Consider the following 13,506-nt stretch of genomic DNA (forward strand, 5'->3'; position numbering starts at 1 on the left):
CCCCCCACGCCTTCACAGTCCCCCACAAACCCCACATACTCCCATACCAGCACCCCCCCACAACCCCACACCTTCAAAAATTCTCCCACACACACCTCACACTCCCCAACCATACAAAGTACCTGCATATATTTCTAAGGAAGGTTCAAATAGTGTTGTATTTAGTTTAATTTATAAAAAACATACAAGTGATTAATTTTACATAATTTTGAGTTTTTCTGGACATAATTTCCTGGGGTGTACAGAGTGGTTTCAGCAGGAGCTCTGATTTTCCATGATGAAAAACCCAAAATCAAATGCCAAAATATATAGCTATTTAGAATTTATTCTATTATAGTGATCGAGGCACTGGTGGCCTTTCATTTTAATCACAGATTTGGGGGTTTTTAATCAGAGCATTTGTGGTGTTTTTATTAGAGACTTTGCAATTTTTTATCAGAGAAAACCAAGATCCCTGATGATAACAACAGGTCTCCAAAACAGGCCCAAACTTGAAGAAGTATTAGGAAAGAGCCCATTTTTTCATTGTTGGTATTCAGAGTCATAACTAGCCAGTACGGGCCCCATGCAGTACTGCCCCCTGGCTTTGCACCTTCCCAGCAGCAACTCCAGCTCTAGGATAGCAGAACAGCAGCCGTAGTACAGGAACAGCAGCTGGAGGTTCACTGCTGCTGAAAGTGATAAACCTCCTTTTCTTTTCTTGCCACTAACTCGCACATTGAGTGGCTAAAAACCACCAGTTTTCACTGGCAAAAATAGGAGGTGTAGCAACAACAAACCATTGGCCATGGCTCCTACATCACATGCTGCTTCTCTGCCCTCCCTGCTGCTAGAGCCAGAACTGAAGCCACTGAAGGGTAAGATGGAATGTGTGGATAAAGGGAGGAAGGAAAGGGGGGATGGGAGGGTGAGGCACACCACCCACCTTCAGCAGTGCTGGAGGCTTATGCCCCACTCGTCCACCAATTGTTATACTACTTACTACTGGTATTTATAAGGCCCCTCCTCACTGTAGCATCCCAGGCACATCATGTGGAGCTGTCTCTATTTTTTGCCACATGTCCATATTTTCTCACTTACCACATGCCCCCATATAAAACATCAACTTTGTTTTTGGAAGACAGAAGGTAGAAAAAAAAAAAAAAAAAAGAGTATCTCAAAGTCGTGGTCCAGAGCTGGCTTTTTTATGGAGAAGCTGTGGTGCAAGATGGCTGTCAGCTTCTCTCTGGGACAGCAAAGCAAGAGAGATGAAGTTCAGTGTTAGCCCTTTCACAGCCCATCCCAAATTGGCAGCACTTTTTTCACTGCTCATTTGGCTGCTCAGTTGCCAATTTGAGAGCAGTTGTCAAAGGGTTAACACTGGATTCCACCCCTCCTGCTTGCCAATCCAAAGAGAAACTGGCAGCCATCTTTCAGCACAGTGTCTTCATGCTTCTATTCCAGCAAAAAAAACAAACAGCTTCCCCACTTAGGACATGCACCCCAATTTTGGTGGCCTGATTTTTGGGAAGGTGTGTGTAGTGTGTGCATACATATGGGAAAAGAGCCTCTCATAGAGGCCAGCTACTGCTGGTGTTCACTTGTAAGCCATGATAAATACGCTATGGCTTTTTTACTCATGTTAAATCAGGATGACACTGATATGAAATAAGTGACAGCCATTTCTTTCCCCTTTTCACAGTGTACCTGTCCCTTTCCTAAGAAACAGAGCACTGTCATTGATATCTGAAATCAAAAAATTCAAAAACACTTTTTTCTTGAAGTCAGATTTAATAATTTGCCTAGAATTTCATCAACTTCAGTATTTGCCTGATGCCCACGTCCCTCCCCTGTTGGCAAATACCAAAATTGTGCGGGCACCCGCATTTTACACCTAGTGGCTAGGATGCTTGTCCAGGAAGTAGAAGACCTGGGTTAGAGCCCTCTTCAGCTTGGCAGAACTCAAAACAGTATCTCCCACTCCTGAGGAGAATGCCGTAAGCACCAGCCGACAAAATAGGTTGGTTGGGAACAACCTCCACTGCTGCGGTTGAAGTGGAGCCATGGAGTAGTCAAGGGTGCAGAAGCCATGGGGTCATAAAGAAAACAAGCAAGAAGGACCCAGCTCTGAAGCCCAGTGGTAAGGGCACTTCTCTGATGGAGTGGGGACAGGGAGGGGAAAGTATTCTAGCTCCTACTTCTAGAACTGTTTCTGCATTTTACTTGATGAGGTACTTGGATAAAAAACAACAGCAACATAAATAATTCTGTGAGCAGGAACCAGAATCCAGGACTCTCCCATCCCATATGGTAGGGCAAACACCATCTCCTTCCTCCCACCCTTCTGCTGACATACCTACTTAGACTGTAATCCACTGCGTGCGGGATGAGTACCTTTCATACAGTGCCTCACCCAGGGAGGCCTGTCTCAACTGTGGACTCTGCATCATATTATAAATAATACAATATAGCTATAGCTTTTAATGCTTTCAGGAGTTGTATTGTTATGAGACTCCTGGCTGAACTTCAAATATAGGGTTCAGATTGTGAACAGAACTCCTACAAAACAGGTCTGGAAGTATTTTCTCAGAACATCTCTACAATATCAAGGGATGGGTAGAGCAGTTCCCCCACATCCTCCCTCAAAACTTCTGTGCTCATTCTGTCTGTACTGCCCACCTGCATAGCACGTTGGTTGACACTTTCACCTCCATGAGACAGCAGAAATAAAAATAATGATCAATTAGTTTTGTCCTCATGTTCATTTGTGGCATTCTTTTGATTTCAACAGACTTAAAGCAAGGGAAGGTAATTCATGGAAGAGAAGATTACTAATCTTTGAGCCAATATTTTTTTTTCTTATTTGACCTTTGCATAGTCATGTATGCCTCTAAAAAATGTGAATCACAATTCTGATTTTTAGATGCAAGGAAATGAAGAATTGGGCCCTCCATTTCAATTCTACACCTGATGTGGAGCACTCTTTTTGAAATGGGGAAATAAAAAATGAGCATTTAATTCCTATTTAACACTGTAAAATAATATTTAACAAAGTGAAATGGATCATTATTATGCTGGTATTTTACTAACAAGCTGGAGTAATGCTGTGGTGCACTGGGTCCCTCACTAGACTCAAAACAAAACAAAATAGAATTACTGACCCTGACAAAACTAGCTGGAAACCAGGCTTCCTTGTCTTCATTTCTTCCCCACCACCAGTCTTTGTTGGAAGCTTCAAGAACTCTGATGACATCTCCAGCTTTAAAGCCTAGCTCTTGATCATCCATAGTCACATGGTCCCAAAGTGCTTCTGCATAGACAATGGTGCCATCACTTATCAGCTGAAAAAGAGGGAAAAAAAGGGTTTGCAAACGAGAAGGTTCATCAGTGAACAAAGACCAATCAACAAATTGCTAGAAAAATAAAAAAGCATAAATCTATAAATGGAGAGAAATAACCCAGATCCAAGACATCTGTGCTCATATAGGTTGCCTGCAGATGTTAAAAAAAAACAACCCGCACTTTACTGGGAGAAGCAGAGTGTTACTTTGACCCGGCTCCACACATATATATCTGTATAGCTCCTGTGTAGATCGGGTGCTTCAACAGGGCTTTTTGCCGCTTTTTATCTAATGTATCAGCTTTAGGTAAAAGTGCCAAACCCCCCCCACTAAAGCACCCGATCTATACAGACGTTGAAAGAGTCAGGTCCAACTAATGTGCTGCCTCTTCTAGGCATGCACTGGGCTCAGGGTGGGGGCGCACCCAGTTGAAAGTAAACCACAGTTTTTTTGTTTTGTTTTTTAATGTCTGCAAGCAGCCATAGCTGTTAGTCTGAGAAACCACACCATGGCAAAATGGTCTAGATTCTTGACCCCCACATTTCTGTGCTTGTATATAAAAAACACACACTCTATCCTCATACAAACTGAGAAGGTAGACATACTGGAATGCATCCGCTTGTTACCTCATTAATTGCTAGCTGTTCCCCTCCAGGCTGTAGGTATCGAGGGCTGGTTTGGCAAAGTTCCTCATAACTGTAATCCTCCTCACTACCATTGTCATCAACTAAGGCAGAAGATTCAGTCCCACCATCTGCAGCAACTAAAACAAAAAAGATGACAGGCTTGAAACAGAAAGTAAATTAGTTCAGTCAAAGCCCTTTCAGAGAAGCTCTTATACAACAACAACAACTCAATAAAAAAATTAAACGTAAAACCAGAAAGAGGAGAAAACAAAAATAAAGAGTGCCTTTGCCTTTTCTATGAACAACAACAAAGATTGTTTATCACAATAAGAGCTAGATGAGAAATTTGTTTCCTATTCTTTAATAATTATTGCAAGAGACCTTTGGATTTTTTTTTTTTTGTGGTGGATGGGGGTGGGAGGCAAGGGTACAGGGTGAAGGAGGAAGCAGGAGGACATGCAGAGAGAGAAAGAAAGAATGATAGCCAACTTGAGACAACTGTTTCAACAGTGACCTGGGATATATGAAAGAAGCTGATCCAGGGCATGGAGTTCAATGAGGCATCCCATATCCCAGGTGAGTGCCCTGTTGTTTGGGCTTTCTGGGGTAGCTCTCTTAAATCTCTCCTGTTGGAATTTGTCTAAATTCATTGGACCAGACTGAGAGTGGCTTAATGTTAGTGCAATAACCTGGGATATGAAGACTCAGGTTCAAGGAGCAAGTCTAAATCCACTTCCATGTCTCCTGCAACCTAGACAAGTGTCAACACTACTGGGCCAGGGTTATAATGCGGGCCTCTGCTTTTCCACCCTAGACTTTAGGCAAAACCTCACAAAGGTTTTGCCCTAACCAGACCCTTTTAACAGAAAAGGTTTGAGTTGGACAACTACACACCTTCTGACAAAAATTGTTTTGTCAAAAGTTCTCAGCTGGCTTTAACACAGAATGATTTTCATTTTATTTATACACCCAGACAAACTAGGAGTAACTCCTCTGAAGCAACCAGAATTAACAAGTTGTAAGGCTGGAGTATAAGAGACTGCATCACTGGTGGCTGGCTGTTTAAGGGGATTTAGCTCAACCTACAAATAGTCAGTCGTCTCTCAAGATTGTTAGGCTTGAAGAGAATTTGGTCCTCAAGAAGACAGGAAATAACTCATCAGCACCAAACTGACTTACACACATCCCAGTGAGTCTCAGGCAGATGGTTTGCTGAGTCTAACTGGTGGCTAGAAGACCCAGGGTCAGAGGAAAGGAACATGAGGGCTATATTGAATCTGGGTTATTTTGAAAGAATAAACCAAAGTCCCTGAAGTGAAAGGGTCTGAAATCCTGTGGCTGGTGAATGGTCTTTGGTACAGGGGCTGGTAAGTTAGCCCACTGGCTTGCAGCCTGATTCTCATTTACACTAATGCTGCCTAACACTTCTCTGACAATGTAAAAGACACTTCAAATTGGATGCAGGTGGATGTAAATTATAAAGTCTCTTCATGTTGTTAAAGAGCTGTGAAGCCTTTTATCTTCAAAAATCCATCAAAACAGATTACAGTTTGGAACATCCACCCTTTTCTCCATCATAATGTCACATATATGAACCCAGGATCTGTGCAAGTGAAGGGGGCAGAGACTGAACCAACCAGATAGGGGCAAGGAAGTCAGGTCTACAGTGTGGAGAGGGCTTTGAGAGAGTGCTAGAGAAACAAGTGTTACATTCAGAAGGCTCATGAGTATTTTGAGCTTCTCCTTGGAAGTTGGGTCAAATACACTAAGCCATTAAATTCTACCAGGAATTATACTTTGTCACATACACAATACTAATAACATATTTCATTTGATAAACAAGCCACAACCCTTTTTCTAAGTAAGCTGCTAACAGTAAAGTCCTTGCATTGGACTGTAATGCCACTCAGTGAGCACCAGGAGGGACTGTGTCACAGAAAGCATAATCCCACCTCAGGTTCTCAGGCATGCATGAAAGAATGTGCCTGCAGCACTTTGTAGCCTGCTGTGTCCACTGACTGGTGAGACAAGGCGGCAAGTCCAGAGCCCTGTCTCTCACTGAATCTATGTGTACTGCTCCCTGCCCCTACTCGTGTGTGATCACAAGGACTATGAATGTTCCTTACCTTTGACTGGGGATGCATGAGTGGAAAGGAAATAACTCCTTGCCCCTTATATCTCCACAAGGACCAAGCATCTCTAGCCCTCTAGGTTTTCATGATGCAGTGGTAAAAGCATCTGAGCCCTGTCTATACTAGCGACAGTCACTTTGTGACTAGTGATGCATCTCTACTACTGTTAGCAGTTTTTATTATGCAGACACTATCTTTTCAAGAGCAAGACTAAAGGATACAGGGATCAACTAAAACATTTTCTTGGTGATTTTTTCTTCAAAATGTTGCCCCTAGCTTTGGTGTAATAAAGCATGATAACTGTACCAATCCCCCTACTTTTCAAACTCCTCACTTATATTAAATACCATCAGAGCACTAGCCGGAAAGGCTACAACTTTCCTGTTTAGAAAGTTAAGATTTATTAGTCATAGGGTTAAAACACAGAGAAACCCTTAAAACAGTTACTCCTATAATGTAAAATTTACTGGAACTGCTTTCTTAAAAACCTGTAAATAAATAATAAATGAAAATCAGCCCTTAGCCTAAGGTATCATAGCAGGTTTTATCCTGAAGCTCATTTTTGCAAGGCACATTGTAATATCACTACTGACTGCTGTTTTTTTATGGCAGAGACAGTAGATGCAAATACTTCAAACTACTGAACTAAAGATAAAAAATTAACACAAGTTTGGGTCTGGTAATTGTTTGTTATTCCTCCCCAGTCAACAAACTTTCAGTGTCTTGATAAGTAAATCTCAAACAAAAATCAGTCATCTCTTCTCAGCATCCATTCTTCCAGTGTTTACTGACAGAAGTAAACACGCTACAGATACCAATGAGCTATCTCTGAGTAAAAAAGGAGACTGCAGAAACTTAAAAGGCAATGTGGGCCTTATTCTGACACACACTGGCTTTCTACTGGTGTGACTGTTGAACACAGCAGAATCAACGTGATTTACAACAACACAAGTATGAACAGAATCAAGCCTAGTGACTGTAGCAGTTACTAATCTTAAACCAAAAAGAATAAATAGAATGCATCTTCTACTCACACATACCCATCTGAAGGCTCTCCAGACTCCAAAACCGTGCCATTTCCCCCCTGGCTACCATGATGCCTTCCAAAACAACATACAGAGCAGGGGACTGGCCTTTAAATGGTGAAGCTCAGTCGTAAAAGGTTCCCGGAGAACCATAAAGGCTTTGAGCTACTGAAAATGCAGAAACAGCTTATTCATTGCTTTGAGCTTCAGTATGTGCAGATCAGGCCAGAGCCTACTTAGAAACTGACAGCTCACTCACCCTTCAGTGTAGCTGTGAGTTTAGTGCTTCAGTGACATCATGGGGTACCCTTAGGGAGGAAGTAACAGAAAAGAAACAAAACCTGTATATAAAGTGTTCAATCCTAATGTACTTACAGTCTACAACAATGTAGTTAATAACACTGAAGGAGGAATGTTTCTAAGTGCTTTCAGTGCCAAAGAGTACATTTGCTACTTTTAATTAAAGCAGCTAAATGTGAATTAGAGTTTCAATCTAAATTCAAATTACTCCACTTCCCAGGAAAAGTCTGTTAAATGAAAAGTGGGAGCTGGGATTTCTCCTTGTCATGTACGAAAAATGATTCTGCTTTGCAACACACTGTGCATTTATAATATTTTTCCAGAATGTAAGGTGTTACGTGCCCCAAAGGTGTTTCTACCTAGCTATTTAAGACTGCTGTTACTTCACAATTAAATTCTGTTACATGTGTTAGGTCACAAGTGGATAACACTACATTGTCACCCAAGCCAAGGCATCAGCTAATTTTTCCACACAAGTTCCACAGCCTGGAGGCAAAAGCAAGACTTGCTTCTGTCACACCACATTTAAGCAACCTGCGTTTGTATTAGTAATATTTTACAAGCTGGTACAAAAACAGAAAATAAAAGTTGCACCCCACCTCCAAATATTTTGAAGTCACAGCACTGTATTGCTATGGTCTCAAAAATCCTACACAGAGAAGTTCTCACTATCTATATGGAAATAATGTTGTTTAGCTGTGTCAATTCTTTAACCAGGGACTGATTTCTCCAGTGACATTCTCAGAAAGCCCTTGAGGCACTTTGCACACAGCAATATCCCGACACCCACTAAAATCACATGGTTTCTTATAGCACTGCTTCAGAAACCGAATGAAAAGGCAAACATTGCATTGCAATATTAATGCTGCCTTTTTTTTATAAAGTCCAGGCTCTGCTGCACTTTGAAGGCAACCAGTGGAGATGAAAAATACACCTTTCTCTGAATTACTGAACTGCCCCATTAGCCGCTGCTGGAAAAGATTTACTACATAAGCAGAGTTTCAATAAGCTATAGTATAATCATAAAAAACATATATAGCATATTAACATAAAAATATCAGAGCATGTCTTGAAATATAAATCAATAAACAACTAAAAAACAAGGCATCTGCAGAAAACTTCCTGTATTTAAATCATTCAAAGACTCAGTTCTAGAATTGGTGGCTAGAGAATACACATACAGAGTTGGTGAATAAAAGGAATTTGCACTATATGCAAATTATCGTATTCCAATTATTTTTTTCCTTCCAGCTCAGTAGAAAAATCAGACTTTTTACATCTTCTGTTGATGGGAAATTCTGAAAAATGCTTATTCCAGAAAAACTAAACAATGTACTGTGCTGACCAGGGAACCCAAAATACCTGCTGGAGTTGCTGTTGGCCACAAAAGATGAGACTAACAAAATTCTCAAGTGTCTCTGTCTTGACACAAAGCACAAACAGGGGCCTGACCCCTGTCTGACTAACAGAGAATAATGTTGAGAAGCAGTAGTGGATCAGGGTCTGTGGGGGCAAAATTAAAAGAGTGCCCAATCAGATACACAAAAATCTAAGTGATGTCACCGGCCTGCATGAGGATGCATGAAGGAAGGCTCAGGTTGGGTAGAGGCACAATGAGAGCATGTAACTTGGCACTGGCACCTGAGCAGGGCTTATAGAGTTTCTCTCTCTTTTTAAATATACCTGTTCGAAATAAATATCCCTGTTCTATACCATGGGTCAGCAACTTATGGCCTGCAGGCTGGAAATGACCCACAAAGAGGTCCGATTCAGCCCCGAGAGGTCCAATGTAGTATCACAGAGCTACACCATATTGCTCATATCCTTGCAAGTGTTCCCCTCTGCTGTGGAGCTGCAGAGAGTCTCAGAATCCAGCAACTGGCTGCTTGGAACTGGGGAGGGAGGGGACTTCTGTCCTGCAAGGATACTGGGACACAAGCTCTGGCCTGTGATGGCAAAAGATTGCCAACCACTTGTCTAATCTGTCTTTTGTTTAATGAAATCCTAATGAAGCTGCCAGATGAAAATCAGGAGCAAAAATTTAATATTCTAGTAATCAGCAATATATCACCATTTTCCATCACTTTAACAAATAAAATTAATAAGAATCTGAAAATATTACAATAAATTATTACATAAACAAAAGCAATTATAATGTACTCTCTGAGGCAGTAAAATGCACAACATTTGGTGAAAAGGCTGTATTAGTTGTAAATCCATTGTAATAGTTTTACCAACCAATCAAAAAGCACCTTTCTTAAAAAAACACTGAAAAATGGAGGGGATGAGGGGAAAGCTGTTTAAAATAACTGATTTAAATAAGGTTTTCCACTTGGTGATTTGAATCAATTCATCCTGCTGTATATAGCATCCAGGAAGATAGACAAAACATATGTGCTGCCCCACTAGTCATATAAATACAGAAATGAAAATGTTCTCAGCATATTAGGCTATACTCAGGCTCTGAGCTTTAGAACCAGTTTTTTTGTTTTTGTTTTTTTTTAAGGGAAGGGATTTCTCACAGCTTCAGGTCTGCCTCCAAAAGGCTCAGGAGATTTGGCTTTACTTCAGCTGTCAGCCTGAAAGTCATAGCAGAGACTTTAAATGCGAGGTCATGGTTGGCAGGGCTAACCAGACCTTGTCGTGCATCCACAGGTGCATCTCGAGTAGAGCCAAGGAGGTGATCCTCCCCCTCTACGCGACGCTGGTCAGGCCACAGCTGGAGTATTGTGTCCAGTTCTGTGCGCCCCATTTCAAGAGGGATGTGGACAACATGGAGAGGGTCCAGAGGAGGGCCACCCGCATGATCCGGGGACAACAGGGCAGACCCTACAGTGAGAGACTGCGGGACCTGAACCTATTCAGCCTCCACAAGAGAAGGCTGAGGGGGGACCTGGTGACCGTCTATAAACTCACTAGGGGGGACCAGAAGGGTTTGGGGGAGACGCTGTTTCCCCTAGCGCCCGCTGGCATAACAAGGAGCAATGGGCACAAGTTGATGGAGAGGAGGTATAGATTGGACATCCGCAAGAACTACTTCACAGTTAGGGCGGCTAGGAGCTGGAACCAACTTCCAAGGGAAGTGGTGCTGGCCCCTACCCTGGGGGTCTTTAAGAAGAGGCTGGATGCCTACCTGGCTGGACTCATTTGAGTCCCGTTTCTCTTTTTGGGGTTTTTTTGTTGTTCTCCCACCCTGGCGGGGGGTCGGGCTAGAAGATCTACTAGGTCCCTTCCGACCCTTAATCTATGAATCTATGAATCTATGAATAAATCATCATAATAAATGTACTATAAATGAGTAAGCAAGAAACCTTAGCTAAAGAAGCTAAGCAAGCTAAGGAAGTATGGATTGGATGGAAGACTGCCTGGATCACTGGGCTCACAGGGTAGTAGTCAATGGCTCAATGTCTAGTTGGCAGCCAGTATCAAGTGGAGTGCCCTAGGGTTGGTCCTGGTGCCAGTTTTCTTCAATATCCTCATTACGACCTGGAAGATGAGATGGAGTGTACCCTCAGTAAGTCTACAGATTACACCAAGCTTGGGGGAATAATAGATATCCTGGAGGGTAGGGCTAGAATTCAGAGAAAACTTGACAAACTGGAGGACTAGACCAAATAAGTCTCAAGAGGTTCAATAAGGACAAGTACAAAGTCCTGCACTGAGGACAGAACAATCCCACGCACCAATATAGGCTGGGGACCAACTGGCCAAGCAGCAGCTCTGCAAAAAAGGACATGGAGGTTACATTGGACAATAAGCTGAATATAAGCCAACAGCATTCCCTTGTTGCAAAGAAGGCTAATGGCATACTGGGCTGCATTGGTAGGAGTGTTGCCAACAGCTTGAGGGGAGTGATTATTTCATAGATTTGTAGATTGTTAGGGGCTGGAAGGGACCTTGCAGATCACTGGGTCCAGCCCCCCAGTTCTAGGCAGGAAGACAAATGAGGTTAGGTGACCAGTGAGGTGACTGTCTTGTCTTTTCTTGAAAACCTCCAGGGTAGGTGACTACACCACAGCTGGAGGGAGTTTATTCCACAGTCTGAACACCCCGACTGTGAAAAAGTTTTTCTTGGTATTAAGCCTGAAGTAGCCTTCCAGGAGTTTGCATCTATTAGTCCTGCACTTCCCCAGGGGTGCCCTAGTGAACAGCTATTCACCAAGCTCCTGACACACTCCTCTAATATAGCGGTAAGCCGCTATCAAGGCCTCTCTCAACCTCTTCCTTAGGCTAAAGAGGCCCAGGTCCCTCAGCCTTTCCTCATATGGTTTGCCTTGCAAGTCCCTGATCATACGGGTGGCTCTTTTCTGGACCCTTTCAAGTTTTTCCACATCCTTATTGAAGTGCAGCACCTAGAACTGGATGCAGTACTCCAACTGTGGTCTCACCAGTGGTGAGTACAGTGGGAGTATCACTTCTTTAGTTTTACATGAGATGCATCGGTTGATGCATGCCAATGTGCTGTTTGCCCAGAATGGGCAGGGCCTTGCACTGACAGCTCATATTCATATGATACTCAATCATTACCCGTAGGTCCCTTTTGGCCGTGGTGCAAGTCAAGCTGTCACCACCGAGCCCATATGTATGTTAAGGGTTGTTTGCCCCCAGATGGAGCACCGTACATTTGGAAGTGTTAAACTCCATCAGATTTCAGTCCGCCCAACTCTTGAGCCTGTCCAGCAGCCTATCTTCTGGCGTGACCACACTGTTGTTCGCAAACTTGGCCAGAGAGCTTTTCACTCCCCCATCCAAATCATTGATAACGATGTTGAAAAGCACCAGTCCAAGCACGGACCCCTGAGGGACACCACTGGCCACTTCGTGCCAGGACGACACATCTACTCCTGAGAACTCTCTGGGTCCTATCCTGTAGCCAGTTTCCCACCCACTGAACCGTTAAGCAGCTGAGCCCATAGTCTTCCAGTTTTCCCACAAGGATATTGTGAGATCAAAAGCCTTTTTGAAGTCTAGGTATATAGGTACCATGCCTCCCATGTCCAGGTGGCAAGAGACCTGGTGGTAGGAGATGAAATTGGTAAGACAAGACCTATCCATGACAAAGCCATGCTGACTGTTGTTCAGAATCTTACTTTCTGCAAGCATATCACACAGATTCTTTAATGAGCTTTTCCAGGATTTTTCCTGGGATGGAGGTTAGGCTGATTGGCCTATAGTTGCCCAGGTCCTCCTTCTTCCCCTTCTTGAAGATGGGCACAATGTTGGACCTCTACCAATCCTCAGGGATTTCCCCCATGTACCACGAATTCTGAAGGAGTTTTGCCAGGGGTTCCGCAATAACCTCAGCCAACTCCTTCAGCACTCCTAGATGAAGTCCATCTGGTCCTGCTGACTTATAAATGTCTAGCTTTTCTAATTGGTATTGCAGCCACTCAGCATCCACAGTGGGGAGGCTGTCAGTCACAGCATATCCCTCATGAGCCTTATCTCACTTGACTTTCCCCATGGTCCGGTGAAATACCGAAGCAAAGTGGGCATTCAGGAGTTCAGTTTTTTCATGAATGTCCGTTACTAGCTCCCCAAGGTGTTAAGCAGGGGTCCCACACCTCCATTTGCTTTCCTTCGACTGCCTACATACCTAAAGAAGGACTTCTTATCATCCTTGACTCCTGTAGCTAACATAAACTCTGTTGCCACCTTGGATTTCCTGATCATTTCCCTACAAGTGTTGGCCACTGTTGTATAGTTCTCCTTGAGGAGCATCCCTAGTTTCTACTGTGCATACACATCTTTTTTCTTTTTTAAGAGGACTGCAATGGTTGGGAGTGAGAGGCACCAGCAGGACTGGGGGGTGGGGGAGGGCAGGGGCTGAGGGTTGGAAGTGAGTGGTACAGGGGACCAGGTGGGTGACTGAGTTGAGTGTGCAGGGCACTGGAAGCACCAGGGGGCTGCGGGTCAGGAGTGAGGGGCACCAACAAGGGGTGGAGGGCAGGGTACTGCTGCTTGGGAGTGAGGGCCACTGGCAGGGCTGGGGTCTATGGGTCCAGAGTGAGGGGGAGCAGCAGGACTGGGGGGAGTGTGAGTCGTCAGTGAGGGGCAACAGAATGGGCAGGAGCAGGGTCACTGTCCCCCTGCACCAACATAT

General features: G+C 43.5%; 1 protein-coding gene across 5 annotated transcripts in view; it reads right to left on the reverse strand.

Moving 5' to 3' along the window:
* The window catches only part of SPATA13 (spermatogenesis associated 13), a 171,102-nt gene that overhangs the window by 15,809 nt on the left and 141,787 nt on the right, over positions 1–13,506 (reverse strand). For 4 of the 5 annotated variants that reach the window (XM_019524487.1, XM_019524486.1, XM_019524489.1 and 1 more), the window contains exons 5-6: positions 3,947–4,083; positions 3,141–3,320 (exon numbers count right to left, since the gene is read on the reverse strand). In XM_019524487.1, coding sequence (XP_019380032.1) covers positions 3,141–3,320; positions 3,947–4,083 — 317 coding nt within the window. Of the gene's footprint in view, positions 1–3,140; positions 3,321–3,946; positions 4,084–7,112; positions 7,323–13,506 lie in introns of those variants that run through there. The other variant, XM_019524490.1, reaches the window with a different exon arrangement.

Source organism: Gavialis gangeticus, unplaced genomic scaffold (assembly GCF_001723915.1).
Source record: "Gavialis gangeticus isolate Ggan-Ray unplaced genomic scaffold, GavGan_comp1, whole genome shotgun sequence".
Classification (NCBI taxonomy): Eukaryota; Metazoa; Chordata; order Crocodylia; family Gavialidae; genus Gavialis; species Gavialis gangeticus.